The sequence below is a fragment of the Phaenicophaeus curvirostris genome, chromosome 5 (genome assembly GCF_032191515.1).
Source record: "Phaenicophaeus curvirostris isolate KB17595 chromosome 5, BPBGC_Pcur_1.0, whole genome shotgun sequence".
Classification (NCBI taxonomy): domain Eukaryota; kingdom Metazoa; phylum Chordata; class Aves; order Cuculiformes; family Cuculidae; genus Phaenicophaeus; species Phaenicophaeus curvirostris.
In genome coordinates, this window is record NC_091396.1 from 52221667 (window position 1) to 52244677 (window position 23011).

The 23011-nt window shown below is 43.8% G+C and overlaps 1 protein-coding gene across 2 annotated transcripts in view; it reads left to right on the forward strand.

The window, feature by feature from the left end:
• The window catches only part of RIN3 (Ras and Rab interactor 3), a 79125-nt gene extending 56424 nt beyond the window's left edge, over positions 1 to 22701 (forward strand). For both annotated transcript variants that reach the window (XM_069858696.1, XM_069858697.1), the window contains 4 exons: positions 2085 to 2393; positions 14677 to 14808; positions 19451 to 19614; positions 21486 to 22701. In XM_069858696.1, coding sequence (XP_069714797.1) covers positions 2085 to 2393; positions 14677 to 14808; positions 19451 to 19614; positions 21486 to 21794 — 914 coding nt within the window. In that variant the 3' untranslated portion in view covers positions 21795 to 22701. The remainder of the gene's footprint in view (positions 1 to 2084; positions 2394 to 14676; positions 14809 to 19450; positions 19615 to 21485) is intronic.
• The last annotated feature ends 310 nt before the right edge of the window (positions 22702 to 23011 follow it).

Below are 23011 nucleotides of genomic sequence, written 5' to 3' on the forward strand. Positions count from 1 at the left end.
ACTAGCGCTTGGAGGAGCAGCTCTAAAAAATGGGAGGCCAATGAGGGGGGAAATCCCATTATAAATCAGGGATCAGCCAGATCAGGGATCAGTCACTGTCTCACAAGGAGGGACAAGACTATAAGGATTTTGGGTGGCAGGTTGGAGGAATCACTTGATCTAACTCTGTGCTCCTCAGGGCTCAGAGGCATGCAAGAGCTGTGGGCTGCAAGACCACTGCTGGCTCAAAAATGCAGCATTCACCTCTCTTTTTGCCACAAAAATAATTTGCCTTTGGGGAGGAAAAATAATATTTTTGGCTGTTTTGTTGCTTCTCATTCAGTATTCTGTGAGGGAGTAATGTGCTACTTTCCTCCTTGTTAAGAAATTGACTGGCTTGTTTAATATATATTCATGAGGGAATATACAAAAAGCCGTGGGATATATTTTTTTATCTTAGTCAAATCTATACATATAGAAAAGGCATGCATGCATGCACATACATACTCTTTTGACTTAAAACTGTTTCTTGAGGACCTGAGAACTGACACAGAGCTATTTATGAGATCCCCAAGTTGCCTTAAAGCAAGCTGAGAGCTGGAAGACGCCCAACACAGAACATGGCCAGCCACAGAAGTAAGCAGAGATTCCAAGGGGATCCTGTAGATCCATTATTAGGTGGGACCCACTAAGCGTTAAGCCAGGACCTAAAGGCACTCAGTCATCAGCCTCAGCAGGTTCTACTGCATTCTCTCTCACCCAGCAAAGGTTTTATATGATCCTGCAGTCTCCACAGCAGAACAGACCTGCTGCCAGCCCCTTGCCAGGGCTAGGACAGGGAAGATACAATTTCACTTCTTATGCAACACCTGCAATTTCTGTCCCAATAATCCCTTTCTTCAAGGCAGAGGGGGTGTTAGCACAGAGAATTTTGTCTTGAATCTTGGTTAGGGAAGGCAGAGAGGAGGCAGAAAGGAGTGTCCTTGTTCTGTTTGGTAGAGCTGTGCGTGCGCAAGGATCCCCCCACCTTCCCACTGATGTGCCTGGTTAGATCCAGCTCTATTCACTGGCAGTTCCTTAACCAGGTATTATGACCCAGTTAGCCTAGGGAGGACTGTCTTCTCCTGTGGAGAATGGGAATTCCCACCATGGAAGATTACCATTTCAATTTGTCCTGTTTCGGGTGGACTGATCCTCCGGATTCTTTAAAATAGTTGCATTTTGTGTACATAAATGTTACTGCTCTCTGTTCCGTTCCTCGGGACTGAACAGATGAACTCTGTTGCCAGTGACCTTTTTGCCTCATTGCAGAGGTGACAAGAGCATCCTTTGCAGACCCTCTAGCTCTGCCTCTGGTGTCTAGGAGTCAGACAGCAGACTTTCTCACAGTTTCTCACACTTCTTTTTGTCTTCTGCTAAATATTAGGCAAAAGTCCAACCCACACAGACTACTTCCTCATACACGGGTGGCATAAGAGGTGACTGAAGTATCAGTAAGTTCCAGTCACTTGCGCAGTAAGGGTGAGAAATTTCTGACCAGACGTTGCTGTCTGCCTCTGAGCCAGTGGCTACCAGCCCTTTTCATTCACTGCAGAGAAAGTTCACTTTTCATTCTTTGCTGCAGATTTGAAGATTCAAATAATATCATCCCAAAGTGAATATCTCAAACAGGTCAGAGGGAGATGTCAGAAGAGACAGGAGGTTAATCCCACCTGGGCATCTGTAAGGACAGAGCTGTGAAAAGAGGTACAGTTAGGTGAGATTCCTCATCTTTTACTAGGGTTGGTTTTCCTCTTGCCTGCTGGTGCCATGCTGGTCAGCTAGGAGTCAGGCAAAGCCAGCAGGGGCTGCTGGTAGCAGGAGCTCTCCTACAGATCCAGTGGCAGAGACTGCACATTGATGTTCATCTCAAGCCTACCCAGGACTTCTGGAGGGTGCTGATAATGAAACATCTGCTTTCTGGAATGTAATTTCTGTTCCCTGCTCACAGCTATGCAGCAGTATGTGAATAACAAACTAGATGCCTTCTTAGGAGTTTTACTTGTACTTGTACTACTGTGTTGATTATTTATCACGGAATTCTGTGTTCTTCCTTCTCTATGCAGAAGCGATTGCTGAGACAGCTTTATACAAATGTGTTCTGAAACCGTTAAAAGAAGCCATTAATTCTTACTTAAAAGAAATCCACAACAAAGACGGATCTTTACAGCAGCTAAAAGAGAACCAACTTGTGATACAAAACACAACTACCACCGACCTAGGTGTCACGACCAGCGTGCCGGAAACCGTTGTGCTGGAAAAGATCCTTCACAAGTTCACAACCATGCACAAGGCCTATTCCCCAGAAAAGAAGATTGCCATCTTGCTGAAGTCCTGCAAACTCATCTATGACTCCATGACTCAGGGAAACCCAGGTATAGCAATCCTACTGAAATGGTATTCCTCCCTGGTCCTTCTCCATGTATCAAAGAAACAAGGTTTATGATACAGGTTTATGATGTGGTACTACTCAAATTGAAGGTAACAGTGATGGTTGATGTGTTTAGTATCAGCTGTCCATGGACTGTGTTCAAAATGGGCTGGTTAGTGACTGTGAATTTCTCTGCACTAATAACCAGTATAAGATGTTACCTGTTTAACCTCAAGCTTCGTAACTCCAAAATACAAATGTCTATAAGTGTGTGTTCTAAGGGTAATGTCCTTTTTGCGTGTCTTCACACAGCTCTTCATAGATCCTCAAAGCGCTGTGCCAGCTCATAGTTTAATGGTAAATACCAGGAATGGGTCTTTGGGAAAACTCTTGATTCGGCCTTTACAAAGTTTTTCCTAAATTGAAGAGGACATGCAGAATGCTAGTATCATTTGTTACTAATTCCTGATGCTTCAGTAAATTCCAAAAGCCACTACTGTGCTCCTTCACTGTGAGGAAGTATGTGCTCTGAGTATAAATATAACGTGGGCCTCAGGCCAACCACTAAATGCACATGGTAAGTCCGTAGTCTGTAGACAGGATGCATTTTTGCAGATAGCCCAGGAAGCCCCTTCCTCCAGTATTCTGCTTTGCCAGTTTAACAGCTTTCTTCATATGCTGGTGAGCTGGTGTCCAGCCACACATAAATTCAAGGAGAAACCAGATATTACCTTGCAACAACCTGTAGTTGTTCAAAAACTCACAGTCTCCAAAGGTGCTCTTAGCTGTTCTGTATTATTTTGTACTGACAAAAGCCTTGGAGCACTCATACAAGAATTGTTGTGTCCCTTCTGGGTCTCACCTCAGAGCCACCCCTTGGACAGTCTGCAGCAACATTCAGTGGCCAACCTAGACACATCAACAGCAGAGCGAGAAGCCATCTCAGGGCAGGGCCTAAGCTGCAGGGAGGACAGGACTTCTGACTGTCTTCAAGTATTATGAGAAGATTTGGAAACATGCAGGGGAATTTGCTGTAACTTTGTTAAAACAGTTGTGTAAGTTTGAAAGTAGATTTGGTATAGATCAAAGACTTGCAGGCCTCATTAAAACCCACAGAGAAGGCATGATCTGCTTCCCATGCTGGTGGTACATTACGTGTCTTTCACACCTCAGGTAGCTCAGGGCTGGAATTTCTTTGCTGCAGAAAATGTCGTTGTGTCATTTTATGTAACAGGAATTAGGAGGCAGGGGAATAATTCAAAAAACCCTACTTGTTTTAAATTACTCGCATTTGTGACATCAGAAAATTTCATTGTAGTTTGCTATGCTAACCTAAGTACTTCATTTTGGCCAGCTCAGCTGTTTTCTCATGCTGAGTATTATTGCAAGCAGGGTGAGGTCAGAAGCTGATTTCACCCCTGTGCATCCCATTCCCTCTCCAGTATATAAAATCAGTGATTCATATCAGGGTCTAGTCAGAAGGAAACTGGCCTGACATTAAGTAAGTGTACCCCAATTAATTCAGACCAGAAAAAGAGATTAAGAGGATGAGGATGCTACAGTCTAATTCCCAAAAGATAGTGGATTGAGAAAGAAATTGAGCAGAAATGGTCTGGAGACCCACTTAGAAGTGAAATATGTGAAACTTCTTCAAGAGAATGAACTGACTTCAAATCACTTTGATTTTCTACCTGGCAAAGAGAAACATTCAGAAAACTGAAATATTTTCCTGACACAGAATTCCCAGCTGGTAGAGTACAGAAGAGCATGATGCTGGCTGCTCAAAACAGATTTCAGCTGGTAGGAATTCTCCTCCTGCTCTCTGCCCTCAGCCCAGGGCCCCTTTTGCTTTCAGCCAGCCCTGGGGCCATGCAGTGCTCTGCACACAGGAAGAGCAGAAGCCACACTCAGCTTCCTGTGAAATAGTCTGTTCTTCTTTTAGCTCCTTTTACTTACTGCTGAATTAGCAAGTTCCTTCCTCTTCCAAGATCAGAGCAGGTAGAACACAAAATTAATCATTCCCTCTGCTCCTGTTCCAAAATCTGTCTACCACTGCCAGAAAAGTTACGTGCTTGGTAACATTATCACTACTTATGTTTTCTGGTTTAATTTGCAATTTGGCAGCTCAGGCCAGGACTTCATTCACTTTAGGCTGACCATAGGGATGAGCTGAGCTGAGAATATGTTTCATATTTCAAAGCAAAGTGCAAATATCATCAAATCAAGCATACTTTTCTTATAGAACCATATGAACACACAAGTTTTTTTAACATTTTGAGACCCTTTTATAGCAGTGTAGGTTTGGCCAAGGTGTCCCAATAGGTACCAAGTTTTCTTTAAAACTAGGGATAGGCTTACTCAGGAATATTTGTGCCTGTGTATGCCCATCTTTGCAGTGCTGAAAGTCATGAAACTTTGAAGACAGCCTCCTGGACTGGCTCCATGTATATTAGGCCTGTTTAAGAAACAGGAGTTCTCTAATTTAATTCCAATGCATGCTACCTGACAAAATCTGCCTGAGAAATTGCATGTTGTTGAACCCCTGATATTTAGACTATGAAACAAATTAGTTAGAGCCTCAGCTGGTTTAAACTAACTTTTCTCCCTCAAGTTAAAGGCAATGAACTTGTGGATCTGATTCATCACAATGAATCAGGAGGGCAAGTTCACAGCCTTTGCCAATACACCTTTCTCCAAACAGACCTCTGAGTACAACTACAAGATACAGAAATAAGTTGGAGTCATTTACCGCTACATCTAGCTGTAGGTGGCCACAAATGAGTATCATGTCTAGCTTCTCGTTATAGACAATGGGGGCTTAGTCGATGGAGTTCAGTTGATTCATCTAGCTAGATGTAGGTGTCTGTTTTAAGGTGAGGTGACTCATGACAACCTCCAGTAATTATACTGATTAGTTCATCACTGGCTGTAAAAGGAGTTTAGGGGTACTAGTTCAGATGTTCCCATGTACAGTGTAGGCAGTGGTATTAGTAAGTGAATCCTTCGCTTACTGTCCCAAAAAAATCCCGTCCCAAAGGGAAAATTATGATTGCAATCTAGTGTCTTAATGAGCTTTTCCAGCATCTTTCTGAGCTTTTTTGGCAGCAAATAACGGTAGCATATGACTCCAAGAATGTAACCTACAATCTAGAAATATGTAACCTGCCTGCTAAAAACACTAAGGGCTAGTCACTAAGAATAATATGCACTAAAAAAAAAAAAAAAAAAAGAAAAGAAAAAAAATAGTTTGGAAATCTGTCCCACTCCCCACAAACTGGCTGGCATTTTTTACTCCATGCACTAGAAAAAGTAAGAGACAGAACTCATGGGAAGTTGTAAGGTCCCAGCTCTCTGATTGCTCCTACATTTGGAAGGCATGCCCCAATACCCACAGGGAGAGTTGGTCACAGAGCTGATTTATATAGAAGCACTGTAATTTTATGTAGGAAAAAATGCTTATTATTAATCTTTCAGAAATACCTTTACTAAGACAAAATGTCAAAAGCCTCTTGTTTGGTAGGAGTGGAATTAGAATCTCTGCTTTTGGTCTGGCCAGGGGACTGGCCTGAAAACATCTGAATTAATTTCTATCGCATAATTTTGCATAGCTAATATATAGTCTGCTTTTGGAAAAAGAGGATAGATGGGACATGCATTCCACTGTATTATTTCTCTTCCCTAGTTTTTAGAATCAAGTAAGTTTGTCATCCCCTATGGAACTAAAGAGCCAAATATTAGTTGCCTTGATGCACTCCTATATGGATCTACAGTTGACAAAGGCACGGACATGAAACATTGTGTCTTTGCTTGGATGGCTGAGAAGGAAACTGGCCTTCCCTGGAGGTGTGCAAGGTGCAGGTGGATGAGGTACTGAGGGGCATGGTTTAGAGATTGGTGGGAATGGTTGGACTCAATGATCCGGTGGGTCTCTTCCAACCTGGTGATTCTATGATTCTATGATTCTATGATTCTATGATTCAAATACTTCAGCAGCCAATGCAGAACGGATGCTAGAAGCTGCTAAAACTAAGTCAGAGCAATCCCACCACACTGCTCATTATCACATCTTGCTTCTAAGAAGGAAAATAAAGCTATACACAATACTTTTACTGTTTTATCTTTGTGAAGAGAATATTTGTATTTAAGTTACTATTGATGAACACTGATGGACTAGAGATTATCTTTTTTTCTGGCTACCACAATTTCTGCATTTGAATTAAAGACTCAGTTCAGATTTTTCAGGGGCAATGAATTCCTCTGATCTGTAAAACTTATGTTTTTGAAATTGATCATTCTGCCTGCATGCATTAACTCTCTTAATTCAACTATACCATAAATCAAACCTTGCTGATGAAGTATGGGACAGATAAGAGACAGCAAAATGCTAGTGAGTGGAAGGCTGGTCACAATCTTTTCTTATGATTGTGAATAAATCTCAGTTAACCTTTATGTACCTCATGTTTCCCAGCTATACACTGAGGCTAAAATTCATGTTTCCTGAAGAGCTTTTGCTGTACATCATGCTACTGTTTGTAAAATATTAGAGAATAGTGCAGAGTATCCTGACTGTCAGCTGGTTGTTAGAATATACATGAAGAGAAAAGAAAGACATGAATGTGTTAAAATAGGCTGTAATTTCTTTATGGAGGCTTGGGCAGAATTCCAGTTGCTATAAATCATGTATTTAATTAATAACCTTTCTATTCAAGCGCTGCATCCCAGCCAGGAGCTGACGTTGTATGCGCTTTCCTACAAATGTAATAGGATGAGTTTCTGGCAGAAGAGAAGGCTTATTTTAAGCTTCTTATAGATGTTTATGAAATAAATGTTTCCTGATCCTGCAGGGAAGAGGAGGAAATAAAGGAGGCAAGTAATATTTGGAGTAGGACACCACCACCTTGAACAAGCAAGCTCAGTCCTCATGTCACTGAGACCACTGGAAGGGTCAGAGCTAGATTTACCTCTGTCAGTTGCAAACATAATACCCCTCTGTGAGAAACCACAGATGGAGCTAGGCATATAGGTCTGGGAGTTTGGCTCTGGTCCTGATTCAAAGTGGAGCTGAGGAGCCAGTAGCCTGCAGAGAACATCCCTGCTGCAGTCCTGGATGGACGTCGGTTGATATCCTGGTGCCTTTCATGGTGCAGGGAGGATATGGGTTGTAGGATGCTGAGTAGCACCAACCTTTCAAGTGTCTTGATTCACAAGCATTGTTTCCTATGTCTTTGTGCCTCCTGCTTCTGGTCGTATTTGAATTGCTGACAGCACCTATTGTCGTCATGGATGGACTGAGATACAAGGCGTGTCAGGGCCAAACTTGGTGTATACCAGCTGTACATGTCTAAGGGAGTCCCTGTGCCTGTTGTGACATCCAAGGCCAGGAGAAAAAGGGGAGGCTAAAAGTCCTGCCATCTTGGGCACCCAGTCTGGGCTTCATGTGCAGTCAGTGGAGAGAAGCTGTTGCAATGCCTACAAGGAATAGGCACAGTATATCATGCCTGATCTGACCCAGGAAATACAGAAAGTTTGTGGCAATGCATGAAGTTGGAGGTAGATTCTTGATGACTGGCTCTGCTTTTCTCTTGGTGACACCTCCAGCTCCTGCTGACTTCAGCTTTGTCTGCAGTATCAGGGTATTTGAGAATCAGGCTTCATATTCCTACAAGTAGATTAAGATGATGTCTAGTAATTCATGTAGGTTACGAGTATACAGTATACAGAGAATGAAAGTACTCTTTCCATTATTGCTGTCAGACATCCCTACCCTGAGTTTGTTAATCAAAAAGAAAATGTATATCAGACCTTCATATTTAAGCCATATAAATAGTTTGGAGTCCAGTAATTTATTTGTGAAATCTTAAAGTTCAGAAGGGTTTATAACAAGGGTTGCTGGGCAAAGCAGCTAAATCAGCTTATAGAAATCAGATAGACGGCAATGAAAAATAATTGACTTGATGCCTGCTTGTACATAGAACCACTCCTCAGTCAATAAAAAGGAAACAGAGACATTCTGTAGGAGTTCTTGAAAAGCGTTCTCTAACTTTCATTTCAGTTGACACTAGAAGTTAATGGCTGGGAACATACAATTGTTTAGTTCCAAGTTGCTGTTTCCACTTTGCGTTGGTTGGTCAGTCCACTGGCTGATTGGTGATTTCTTTTGGTGACATTTGATTGAAAACCCCACAACATTTATTTTTCCAGTGGATAGGAGTTCATATTGTGAAGTAGCAACTTTCTTGGATGCCCTAGCAGACACAACATGGATTGGTCATGAAAAAGAAGTGATAGGGAAAAGAAAATTCTACTACTGGTGTTGCCCTTGAAATACTTGGCCTTCAGGAAAGCAGAAGCACCCAGTCCATTCCATTGGTCAGTAACTGCTACATCATAAAGAAAAACTTTTTAAAGGGAAGGGAAAAAATGAGCCTAAGCAAACTCTTTGGTATTTTATCTTCCCTTGCAATTATTTTATACAGAAACAGCTCTATTAGCATCTGATTTACTCAGGTCAAAAGGAGAATAGGGCTTCTTTCTGTGCTTTTCTCTGTTCTTCTACTACCTTTCCATATCTCACTCATGTCATCTTTATTTGCTAGGAAATATTAAATGAATGTAATACTAAGCTGCTTGCATTAAGGTAATATATATAACAGTATATGTATAACTGGACCCTTCACAGAGCTGAAGCTTTCACAGAGACATAAACCAAGGCAACAACAGATAAGTAAAATGTCCATCCAGATGTTAATGAAGCAATGCAGTCCTTCTGTAGTTTGGTAGGAGACCTAAGGCTGTGTAATTTAACTAAAGACAGCCATAATAAAGCAAACAGAATTGAAAGCGTTAATCCAGCTTTCATTAAATAAATTGTCTATGTTGTAGCATGTGTGGGCTCTATTAGAAATAGACTGAATTACAGTCCTGACAGACTCTAATCCTCCAACACTTTGTTTTAACTGGATCAACTCTCTGTTCACTAGATATATTACTGTATTACTGAGTTTATTTTAAAGCCACACTTTTTTTCTTTTTTTTTTTGATCAGGGCCTAAGCTCATGTTTATTTGAATCTTCAGAAGAGTACCTTTCTTTGCCAGTGGAGAAGCTGTGTCAGCTATGGATGACAAAAAAGGAAAGCTGACTCATGGCAAGGATTTGAAATAAGTCAGTGGGAACATTTGAGAAATAGTAACTAATGCCCTACCATGGAAGGGCATGTGGACTGTAGGCCAAAAATGGCTAGGGCATAATTTCAACAAAGCTACATCAAGGATAGCTTTGATTCTTTGAGATGAGGCAAACAGTTCTCAGGTACTCACCCCCATGAAACCAACACATTCAAGTGCCCAGATGGGGAAAACTGCCCACAGTCTGAGTGAGAACATTAAGAATGAAAGCAGTCTGGGCTTAGGTTAAGAGGAATTCCCAATTCCTAAGAGGAATTCCCAATGCTGAATGTTGGGAACATAGGCCTGTTAAGCAACATGTTATTACAGGTTGTCCATGGTGAGTTTATGACATGTTGGGAGAAAGAGAAAGCATCTTTCCAATAAGCAAAGTTATCTTTGTGTTCATAGATATTAATGTGCTGAAGCTTCAGTTTGGATTCTATTTTAAATAGTAATTATTTATGATGACTGTTAACATATGTGCTCCCGAAGAGCTTTCACAGATTACATATAAGATCACTTCATTTGCTTTGCTGATACAAATATTTTAAGCATAGGAAATCTTGAGCCCATGAGGATTTGTTCTTGTAGCATCTGCTGCTCACCAAGTCCGAAACATTGATCTAAGTCCAATCTAAACAGTTTTTTTTTTTATTTTTAGGTAGACACCATGCCTGGAAAGATGCTTCCTCTTAGATCCTAGCTCTTCAGAGTCTTTTTTAATTAAGAACATATACTGCAATGTTTTGCCTTCTGAAGGAACATAAACACAGAAGTTCTCAGTCCTAAAAACCACAGTCTCAAATTCCATTTTCTGCTCTTCAGTCCCAAATATAGAGCAAACCTAAGAGAATAAATAGGGTAATAATAAGTAAATAAATAAGAGGAAGGAGAGAGGCTACGGAGCATCAGGGAGAGTGAGCTAGAGATAGACTGGTGGGATCACACCTTCAGCTCCAAAGCACAAGGGAAGACACAGACACAGGATCTGGCATCTTCCCCACCTCCTAAGGTAGTAGGCGAGGGCTCAAAAGGAGGTAGTGAGTGGAAGCGTGTCCACCCACGGGACGAAAAAATCAACCCCCTCCTTGCCCACACCACCTCAGGTGTCACTCCACAACATTTAGGCTCTTGATGTGGAGGATGGACTAGAGGAAAACAAGGGGGAAGACGCACCCACATCAGAGCAGCGTAAGAGAGCAAAATGGCATAACCACTACATTGCCATGACTGTCACAAGGACCGATAGAAGAGTCATTGTTGTAGGATACTCACTATTGAAGGGGACAGAGGGTCTGATATGTTGAGCAGACCCCACTTACAGGGAGGTCTGCTGCCTCCCAGGAACCCGGGTAAGGGAAGTGGCCAGGAAACTTCCCAGCCTGGTGAGATCTATATGCTATTACCCATTACTACTGCTCCATGTAGGAGGGGATGAAGCAGCAGTAAGAAGCCCAAGAGGGATTAAAAGAGATTTTAGGACCTTGGGACAGATACTGAGGAAATCTGGGGCCCAGGTGTTTTTTTTTCTTCCCTCTTCCAGTTACAGGTGGTGACATAGCACAGCTCAGATGGATCCAGTCAATTAATACACGGCTCAGTGGCTGGTGTCACCACAATAACTTTGGGTTTTTGATAATGGGATGGCCTACATGGCATCAGGACTACAGGCTTCCAATGTGAGCCACCTTTCTCAGAGAGGGAGGAAGGTCTCTGCCCAGGATCTTGCAGGGCTTGTAGATAGGGCTTTAGACTAGATATGAAGGGAGAGGGGAAGAAGATCCAGGTAGCCTGTAACAAGCGGTGGAAAGACGGGTGTCAGGGGTCAGGTGTAAAAGAGGACACTTCTCTAAAACACCTTGTAAGTAATGAAGGGTCCACTGAGCAGGTAATGCAACTGGTAGCCCAGCTGAAGTGCTTTTACACAAACGCATGAAGCTTGGGTAAAAAGCAGGAGGAGCTGGAAGCTACCGTGTTACTAGAAAGCTATGATCTAGTTGCCATCAAGGAAATGTGGTGGGACAAATCCCATGACTGGAGTGTGGCTCTTGACGACTACAGGCTGTTCAGAAGGGACAGACCAGGAAGGAGGGGTGGAGTTGTTGCTTTCTATGTCAGGAAAGGGATAGAATGTGAAGAGCTGTCATTGAAGAGTAGCCACAAACAGATTGAGAGCTTGTGGGTCAGAACTAAAGACAGGAACCAACGGGAACCTTGTGGTTGGTGTATACTACATGCCACCCGATCAAGGAGAACCAACTGATGAAGTCTTCTTCCTCCAGCTACATAAGGCTTCACACTCGCAAGCTCTCATCCTACTTGGGGACTCCAACCACCCTGACATATACTGGAAAAGTAGCATGGCAAGTTGTAGGCAATCCAGGAGACTCCTGGCGTGCATTGAAGATAACCTCTTAGTCCAGCTGATAAAGACCCCCACCCAAGGAGGTGCAATACTGGACTTTATGGTTACCAATACAAGCAAACTCATCAGTGATAGTAGGATCGGAGGCAGCCTGGGCTGCAGTGACCATGCACTGGTGGAGTTCAAGGTCCAGAGGGATATGGGACAGATGAGGAGTACAATCAGGACACTAAATTTCAGGAAAGCAGACTTCCAGCTCTTCAAGGAATTACTCAGTAGGATCCTCTGAGATGAGGTCCTCCAAGACAAGGGAGCAGAACAGAGCTGGAAAATGTTCAAGGATGCTTTCCATACAGCGCAAGAGCACTCAGTCCCTGTGTGAAGAAAATCAGGCAGGGAAGGGCGTGGCTGAGTTGAGACCTGCTGGTTAAACTAAAGAAGAGGGAACTGCACAGGCAGCTCAAGCAGGGACGGGTAACCTGGGACATGTATAGGGACACTGCCCGGTTGTGTATGGAGGAAGTCAGGAAGGCCAAGGCGCAGCTGGAACTAAACTTGGCAAGGGAAGTAAAGACTAAAGGGCTTCTACAGGTATGTCAGTCAAAAGAGGAAGGTCAAAGAGAACACATCCCCACTGATGGTTGGGAATGGTGACCTCATATCAACAGATAAGGAAAAGGCTGAGGTATTCAACAACTTTTTGCCTCAATCTTCACTGATAACCGCTCTCCTCACCACTCCTGGGTCATGGGACAGCAAGATGGTGACCAGGGGTGTAAAACCCCTCCCACTGTAGAGAAGGATCAGGTTTGTGACCAGCTGAGGAACCTGAAAATTTATAAGTCTATGGGACCTGAAGAGATGCGTCCCAGTGTCCTGAGGGAACTGGCAGATGTAGTTGCCAAGCCACTCTCCATGGTATTTGAAAAGTCATGGCAATCAGGAGAAGTCCCTGGTGACTGGAAGGAGGGTAACATTGTGCCCATTTTAAAAAAGGGCAGAATATATGACTCTGAGAACTACCAACCTGTTAGCCTCACCTATATGCTTGGGAAGATCATGGAACAGATTCTCCTAGAAGCTATACACATGGAGGACAAGGAGGTGATTAAGGGCAGCCAGCATGGTTTCACCAGGGGCAAATCCTGTATGACCAACTTAGTGGCTTTCTATGATGGGGTAACCACAGCAGTGGACATGGGTAAACCGATAGATGTGATCTATATAGGCTTCTGTAAAGCTTTTGACACAGTCCCCTGCAACATCCTCTTCTCTAAACTGGAGAGATATGGATTTGATGGGTGGTACAGTGGTTAAGAAATTGGTTTGGAGGGTCGTATTCAGAAAGTAGTGATCAATGGCTCAAAGTCCAGGTGGAGATCCGTGATAAGTTGTGTCCCTCGGGGGTCCATACAGGGACCAGTGCTGTTTAATATCTTCATTGATGATATTGACAAGGAGATTGAGTGCACCCTTAGCAAGTTTGCAGATGACACCAAGCTGAGTGGTGTAGTTGCCACATCAGAAGGATGGGATGTCATCCAGAGAGACCTGGACCAGCTGGAGAAGTGGGCCTGTGAGAACCTCATGAGGTTCAGCAAGGCCAAGTGCAAGGTCCTACATCTGGGTCGGGGCAATCCCTATTTTCAGTACAGGATGGGGGATGATGGGATTGAGAACAGCCCTGCAGAGAAGGACTTGGAGGTGCTGGTCGATGAGAAGCTTGACAGGAGCCGACAGTGTGCGCTCACAGCCCAGGTGGCCAATCACATCCTGGGCTGCATCAAAAGAAGTGAGGCCAGCAGGTCGAGGGAGGTGATTCTGCCCCTCTATTCCTCTCTTGTGAGACCTCATCTGGAGTGCTGTGTCCAGTTCTGGAATCCTCAATGTAAGAAGAATATGGAGCTGTTTGAACAGGTCCAGAGGAGGGCTACAAAGATGATCCAAGGGCTAGAACACCTTCCCTGTGAGGACAGGCCGAGAGAGTAGGGGTTGTTCAGCCTGGAGAAGAGAAAGCTCTGAGGAGTGACGTTCCAGTACCTGAAAGTAGCCTACAAGAAAGCTGGAGAGGGACTATTCATAAAGGCTTGTGGTGATAGGACAAGTGGGAATGGGTATATACTGGAGAAGGGCAGATTTAGACTAGACATTAGGAAGAATTTCTTCACCATGAGAGTGGTGAGACACTGGAACAGGTTGCCAAGGGAAGTTGTGGATGTCCCATCCCTGGAAGTGTTCAAGGCCAGGTTTTATGCGGCCTTGGGTAATCTGATCTAGTGGGATGTCCCTGCCCATGGCAGGGGAGTTGGAACTAGCAGATCTTTAAGGTCCCTTCCAACGCTAACTATTCTATGATTCTATGATTCTATGAAATAGAAAACATAAATTGCAGTCTCGATGTAAATGTTTATTCAGAGGGCTGACCTAGCAGCCTTTGCACTCTTCAAGGATTGTCCCTTGCTTGTCATCCATAAGTAAGTTTCTCTTTCTCCATTTAATAAAGAATAGCAGAAATGCATCTCACTAAAAATTTTAAAGCTTGTATTTGGGGCTTGAAGCAAGTTTACCTACTCTTTAATTGAACTAATTTTTTCTTTTTCAGCATTTTTTTCTTTGCTGGTGGTTTTGAGCTTTAACTCTTCTGATAATGTAAGCTAAAGTCTATGAAGGACATACTGAGAAAGAAACTGTCATTGTTGTGTGGGAATAAGTCTCTGGTGAGTTTTTGGGACCATGTTTTTTCTCTTTTCTCAGGGAAGCTGTATGGTGCAGATGATTTCCTCCCCGTACTCATGTATGTGTTGGCCCGCAGCAACTTGACTGAAGTTCTTCTGAATGTGGAATATATGATGGAGCTCATGGACCCTGCTCTGCAGCTAGGGGAAGGTACAGTACAGTGTTTGCTCTTGGGTTTTTCGCTTTGGAAATCATTATTTACCTCTCTTCAGTGTTTGTGAAAGTGGGGCAGCAAAGCTCTGGCTGGGTTTTTCAGATAAGCTTTGGCTAGAGTTTTTAAATCTGAGGCTTTAAAATTCTTGTCAAACATTTTAACTGGCTTTAGCTGTGCAGTCCCTTCACATATCAGCTAGAAAGGCAGAGACCCACCATAAACTACAACTGAGTTGCTGGATTAGTAACCTAAACAGAGACATCTAGTGTTGCTTTGTTGAAAGGCTGAAAAGTTAAAAGGTCTTTGCCTAAAATTAAACTGCTGCAGTCCATTGTGTGGACACTTTTATTCATCTCGATGAGAAAAGAGCACATTTTTTCAACTGTGTTGTATGCCTGGGGCCACACGTCATCCTCACGATGACTCTACTCTTCAGTTTGACTGACCCCTTTAACAATGTTCTCTGGCTGAGTACCATAGTGAGGCACAGAAAGGAACATTGGGTTAGAGAGGGATATTGGACTTGGATGTGAATAAAGATCTCTGCTATTAGAGAGATAATACCCCATGGAACTGTGGGTCTTTAGTTTCTTAAGTATAGCTTGGGAATAAAAAGCTACTAACAGCAACAGGATTACGTGCTCTGAATTAGGAACACAAATACTTTTTCAACAATTAGTCACTAAACCAGTAAGGTGGCTTTGTTTTGATAAATACTGAGGTTCTAGAAAAGAATCCTGGATGAAAAACAGCAGACTAATTTTATTTATATCAAATGCAGGTATAAGTCTGTAAGTAAGACCATGTCATCCCAGCACAGTGCAGAGGTTGGGAAAAGTAAGTACTAACAGAAAGTGTAGTAGCAACACAATTATATAAGTGAGGGGTTTCTGCACAGGCTAATTTTCTTGCTGGAAAGAATTATTAGCAGAAAAAAATGTTAGCCTAAGCACAGCCATTTTGCTGACATAAGTAAGCTAGTTTTGGTGACTGTGCTGCCCACAGGTTCTTTATTTCAGAAGGGCACACTGCCAGGCTGGTTACTGAAATCAGCTGGGTTGAGAAGCTCGGGCTATCGAAAGGAAAGCTGGCTTGAAGTTCTCTTAAGTCAAAGTTGCAAGAACTGTGAAATGTGTACTCCAGTCAATGGGGGAAAACTTTTCAAGGGAGTTCCAGATCAAACTTGCTGAATAACACTTCAGAAGGAGCCTGTGAGTAACTGCAGATACGGGGAACAGGAAAAAAAAAAAGAACGTCTCAGCAAAGATAGCTCTGAGATCATGAAGCACAGGCCTAAAATGGGCACAGGCAAGTCATCTTGAGTTAGGTCTTTCAAAGTTAAATGGCAAAAGTTGATTCAACACAGGAATAAAAGGGGGTAAAAAAAAAGGAAAGCAGAAGTGTGAAAACTGAAGTTATGCTAGGTCAATATACAAAATCATTTAAATCTGGTGTCCAAATTAGAAATTGACTTTGAATTAATTTTATAACAACAGTGATGTTGATTACGGGGGCAAAGGCAAGGACAGATGATGGGGAATGACTGTGTGGAAATAAAGATACTGGAAAGTGGAATAAAAATGAATTCTTAGAGAAGTTATAATGAATTTCTCTCATGGGGGCCTGGGAGATCTTCCTCCCTGGATTCTGAAGGAAGGGATACATCAAGTAGTGGGCTGCATCATGAGCGCACCTGACTCTGCCACAGCAGGAGAAATACTGAATGGCAGACAGAAATGTTGAATAGCAGATGAAAGACGGTAGTGACTCTATTGAAGAGGAGGGAAATAGGCACTTGAAGGTTTGTTGGCCTGTTCTCAACAGCACTTTGTGGGAGTCGGTAAAGAAAAAGAGAGCAGAGCTAGGTAGCTATTGGACATTCTGCATCAGATCCATCTGAGTGCAGCAAGTCAAATGGCAATGGCTTGGTCTCTCCTCTTCTACACCAAACTTGAATGGTGCTTTAAATATACAGCTCTTAAATAAAATGCTGCTGTAGCCACCACTCAGGCAAGCAGGAGCTCACCGTCACCGAGGACAGGCTGCAAAACCCAAATGGGTTTGGGTGGTGTGGAAGTGCCACCTAGAGGCAACTGCAATCGTAGACTCATAGACTCAAAGAATCATAGAACAGTTTGGGTTGGAAGCAACCCTGAAGATCATCTAGTTCCAACCCCCCTGCCATGGGTAGGGACACCTCCCACCAGACCAGGCTGCCCAAGGCCCCATCCAACCTGGCCTTGAACACCTCCAGGGATGGGGCAGCCACAGCTTCCCTGGGCAACCTGTGCCAGGGCCTCACCACCCTCAGCATGAAGAAATTCTTCCTTATGTCTAGTCTAAATCTGCCCCTCTCCAGTTTATACCCATTCCCCATTGTCCTATCACTACAAGCCTTTGTAAACAGTCCCTCTCCAGCTCTCTCGTATCCCCTTCAGGTACTGGCAGGTCACTATAATGTCTCCTCGGAGCCTTCTCTTCTCCAGGCTGAACAACCCCAACTCTTTCAGCCTGTCCTCATATGGGAAGGTGTTCCAGCCCTCGGAACATCCTTGTAGCCTCCTCTGGACCCGTTCCAACATCTCCATGCCCTTCTTACATTGAGAATTCCAGAACTGGACACAGTACTCCAGGTGAGGTCTGGCAAGAGAGGAATAAAGGGGCAGAATCCCCTCCCTCGACCTGCTGGCCTCACTTCTTTTGATGCAGCCCAGGATGCGATTGGCCACCTGGGCTGCGAGCGCACACTGCCAGCTCATGTCGATCTTCTCACCAACCGGCATCCCCAAGTCCTTCTCTGCAGGGCTGCTCTCAATCCCATCATCCCCCATCCTGTATTGACACTGTGGATCATTATGAAATTTATGAAAACCAAGTAGCTCTGCTGAGCTGATGAGCAATTTATGTTTCTCTCTTGTTTTCCTGGCACGAAGGGAGAGGGGAGCAAGACCAGGGGTCGTGCAGAGCCCGGGCAGCAGGTTTGGGGCAGTGTGGGGGCTCCAGCCAGCACGGGCAATGCCAGCCCCTGCCCAGCCTGGCCCCTCAAAGGCTTCTTGCCTGGAGGCCCAGCAGACAAGTCCCCATCCTGCTGCCTCTGCTCAGCCAGCTCTGCAGGCTGGCTTCTTCCTTCTCTTCAGAGAGGACCCTGGCCTGAGCGTCTGGCTCATCAGCAGAGCTGAGCCCAGGAGGCAGCTGGGAAAAGAAGCACTGTTAATTAACCTGGCGCTGGAGCAGTGCCCTGACAGAGGGCTGCCCGGCAACCAAAGCAGCAGCTTCCTCATGTAAAACTCTGTCCTCTTATCAGGGCTTATGTTCATCTTTGTTGGTGAAGCCTGTTCTTAGCATGGTCCAGCTGCTTCCCTGCCTGCTGCAGTTTGTTATTCATTGCCTGCTGCAGTCAACACCACAGCAGCCAAGGGTGTTCTGAGGGAAATGAACTGGTGTGGTCTTTTACTGCTTTATCTCCTGTTTCTCTGCTTTATCAAGATTTATCCCACAACTCTGAACAGTACAGGAATTATTCTAAGCCAGACATCTGGGCCCCCTGTCTAGTTGACAGGGATGCAGGAAGTAGAGGTTGACTGGTCCTCACAGATCTGAGACCGCTCTCAGTGATGCTTGAGCCAAAGGGGACTTGGGCTCTAAATGTTGTCAACTGTATCCTGGGCTGAATCCAAATTAGTGTGGCTAGTAGGTCAAGGGAAGTGATTCCAATCCTCTGCTCCCCACTGATGAAACCCCACCCTGGAGTACTGCATCCACCTCTGGAGTCCTCAGCATCTGCAACACATGGACCTGTCCAGAGGGGTACCGCAAAAATAATCAGAGGAATGGAACACCTATTCTGCAAGAAAGGCTGAGAGTATTGGGGTTGAAAGACAGAAAAAGGCTTTTTATCAAGACATGTAGTGACAGAACAAGGGGCAATGGTTTAAACTGAAAGAGGGTAGAGTTATGTTAAGTATGGTTTGGGTTTGTTTGTGAAAGGAGTTTCTATAGTATTTTGCCTTCAGTCTGTGTTTACTCCTAAGGCATCTACAGCCTCAGCAGACTGGCCAGTGACACTGCTGTGAAGCAGACAGGGGTGGAGGACACTGTCATTTGGAGAAGAGGAGGCTGACGGGAGACCTCATTGCTCTCTATAACTACCTGAAAGGAAGTTGTAGAGAGGAGGGTGCTGGCCTCTTCTCCCAAGTGACAGGGGACAGGACAAGAGGGAATGGCCTCAAGCTCCACCAGGGGAGATTTTGGCTGGACATTAGGAAAAAATTCTTCACAGAAAGGGTCATTGGGCATTGGAACAGGCTGCCCAGGGAGGTGGTTGAGTCACCTTCCCTGGAGGTGTTTAAGGGACGGGTGGACGAGGTGCTGAGGGGCATGGTTTAGTGTTTGATAGGAATGGTTGGACTCAATGATCCGGTGGGTCTCTTCCAACCTGGTCGTTCTATGATTCTATGATTCTATTAGGTGTCTTTTCTCTTGGGTTAACACCAGGCACCCCTGCACTCCTTGCAGTGAGGCAGAGACAGTGCAAGCGTTAAACAGCTGCCACTGCCTGGGCACTAGCAGGCAGGATGGAAGTGGAAATGAATGGCCTGTGTAGGTGTGATGTTCATAGAAGATCTTCTCCTTTCACAGGCTCCTATTATTTAACCACCACCTATGGGGCCCTGGAGCACATCAAGAACTACGACAAAATTACAGTCACGCGACAGCTGAGTGTGGAGGTGCAGGACTCCATTCATCGCTGGGAGAGACGGAGGACACTGAACAAGGCCCGAGCTTCCCGCTCATCAGTGCAGGTAGCTGGCATTACTTTCTAGGAAAGAAATCTGGAAGATGAACATGGTCTTTCCATACTTACTACTGTTTAATATGATAATTATTTTAAAACAAAAATACCCCAACTCACTATTAAAAAGCAAAAGTACATATGGTGCAAGATTTCCATATCCTAAAACACACCTCATTTGAAATATGTATTACTTATAAAACTCATTTTGAAATCTTGAAGTACTTTCATAATGTTATCATTTTAAATATGACTGCAGAGTGATTTTGTTGTTCATTCTTGAAGGAGGCATGCTAGCAGTCTTCACACATGGACAGCTGCGGCAGGGAGGCAGGGAGGCAGCCTTCTTCACGTCCTTGGGGTCTGGGGAAATCCTGGGCTAAGTTGAGGATATGTGAGCAGGCTACACAGGGGAGGTTTCTATGTCGCATAAAGCTGTTAAGAGGACTTGAGACATCTTAAGGTCTGGTCAGAGAAGCGTTTCCAGAGCCTGGCTTCTCCTGTCCAGCAGCAGGGCATACCCAACAAGGGCTGGCTAGCCATATAGCCCAGCAAAGATATCCCCATGCACCAGTGGGAGAGCGTCCCAGAAAGAGGGTGCCGTGGAGAGGCTGCCTGCAGGTCCAGGCAATCGAGGTGACCTGCCAGCTCCATGTCCTGTGATCAAATTGTCATCCACAGGGAGGCAGCAAAGGCCATGCCTTGGGTTCTCTAAAGCCTTCACAAAGCAAACTGAAAATTGTGAATGCTGAGCGGAAAGCCAGGGGAAAGTCTCCCAAGTGGGAGACATAGTCCATATAGCCCTGTGAAAGAATGAGGTTCCCATAGTGTAGTCAAAACAGCTCCTGATGATCTCAGAACATATGAATGGTGGATGAGACACATCAAACACCTGTCCAGCTTCCAGTGCTTCTCTGGCAGTAGCTCATGGCAAGTGCCAAGCATGGAGCATAACAGCTGGGCAAGCAAAAGCCACATTTCCCCAGAAGAATACCACTGGATACAGCAGCCTATGGGCTGTTTTCCATTCCTGTGAGTGAGGGATAGTATCAGAGATATGAGCCCGTCCTGGTGGAGACAACCTGCACACCTCTCTGGCTGCTTTACTCGTCTGCAATGATGCACCATAAAGGCAGTATGGAAATTCATAGTCCAAATATTTGGCAAATCTTACTACTGCTGTGGAATCTGAGTGTTTTCTGACAAAAAAATCTGGCAATTTTTTAAACTTCACGGGTACAAATTAAACACGCAGGTTCCACTAATGCCAATGGTTCTCTAGATTCTGTTCCTCATGAGTTTGGCAAGGGGAAAGTTGTCTTAGTAGTTGTTATTGCCTGAAACAGGATACAAGTAAATCAGCCCCCTCAGTATAACGTCTTCGATTTCCATATTGATGGAAGGAAGTTTGGAGGACACACTCTTAAGGTGCTGTTTGGATGACAGCAGAGTTACAATGGTCACCATACTGCCAACCCTTTCCTCTTTCTCTGTGTGTGTGTCCATGCCAGATCTCTGAGGTTTGGGGCTTTTATTCTGGTCTGTTACTTCTCTGCATCCTATTTCTTCAGGAGCTGTAGAGAGACTGGAGAAGGAACTCACAAGGAGTATTCACCAGAATCAGAAAAAAGTGTTCACTTATGTACCTTTACAGGGCTAATTATTCAGTTAAGGGTTTATAAGTTTAAGTATTTGCTGATTCAGAGCTTGTTCATCAGAGGGGAGAAAGTAGAGAATAACTAGGACACTGGAGGATGATTGGAGGATATTTGGGAGTTTGTAGGATTTCTAGGCAGTTAGAGCTTTGGAGGCTGAATTCTGCCTCCTTTGGTCCAAAGTCACAGTGTTAACTGCAAGAGCTACCCTCATATCTCTCTTCAGGATTTCATCTCTATCTCGTTTCTGGAAATCAATGCTCAGTCAAGGACACTTGCTTCCCGGAGTGACACCACAGCTGAGCAGCTAAGCAAGCAGTGTGCGGAAAAGTTTGAAGTCTCCCATCCCAAGGACTATGGACTCTTTGTTTATGTTGACAACCAGTGGATGCAGCTGGACAAGGATGCCCTTCCTCACCATATCAAAGCCTCACTGCTGAAAAGTGAAACCAAGAAAGATTTCCATTTTATTTATAAACCAATAGACCATAAAACCCCAGCAGTTCCAATTGTCAAGGAGTCAGACTTTCCCTAAGGGCCATGCTGCTGCTCTGTTTTGTTTGCTGTCATTCTGGAAGGGCTGGATAATTTATTTCATGAGATCTTCTGGTATCTGCAGACCTCAGAAGAACTTTGGAGCATGGCCTTTGGCACAGGGCAGATGTGCTAATTGTTGATGCTGTCTGAATACAGGGCATTTCTCAGCAGAGTTCATTTGCAGAAATAAAAGAATCATTCAGGAGAACATTCTTCCTCTGGAAAACTTGAAGTATCAAACCTCAGAACCTCCTGCTGGCAACCAGCTGGTGTCTCAGAATGTAAATGGACAGTGGAGAAAATTCAGAGATCTTGCAGAAAAATGGACGTTTACTGTGTAATAAATTATGGCAGGTATGGACCACCTCTATACACAAGGCTTGTAAAAGATCTGCACACACCTCAGTACTGTCTGGAAGTAAGTTTGCACTTAGCCCTACAGTATCTGTTCACCCAGTTTGATTAAACTGAATCTTGTCTGATGTTTTCAGTGGCACAGGTTGCCACTTGTAGCAGAATTTCATTTATGTCTTGCTATCTACAGCATGTCATTGCCTTTGAAATCCATGTCATTACAAACCATGCAAGATGATCCTGTACATTCACTAAGAATACATTTTCTGCCATCTATTTGTAAATGAAATCAGGTAGTGCAGGCATATTCATCAATGTATTTTTCTTAAAGATTTGAAGTCTTCACCATCAGTTTTACATGTATAGCATTTTTAATCACATCGGTTGTATGATATTGTCTGGTAAATTGTATATTTATTTCCATGTGTGATATGGTGCAATTATTTTAAAATAAGAATTTGTAAAGAACTTAATAATTTGCCCACTGTAGCAAACCAGATTAAAATTTGAAAGTCAAAAAGAGCTAGAATTAAATTCCTGTCATTTTCTAACCAGTTGTCATTTTATCTAGTATTTTCATACCTATAAGTCCCACCAGGTTATTACTTTAATAAATTTAGGCTGTTGCAGACAGAACTTATTAATTTTGCTTTCTACCTGTGCTTCCAGTCATTTAGTCATTGCAGACTTAAATTTCCCTGCAAACCTAAATTCCAACCTAATAAATTGAACTAAGGCAAAAATGCATTTCATGAGATTTGAAAACAATTTTTCAGGACTGGATAATGAAAGCAGGAGCCTTAATTGCAATCCATGTCTTCTAGGTGCCTTCATTCAGGCAAGATTCCCACTGTGAATACA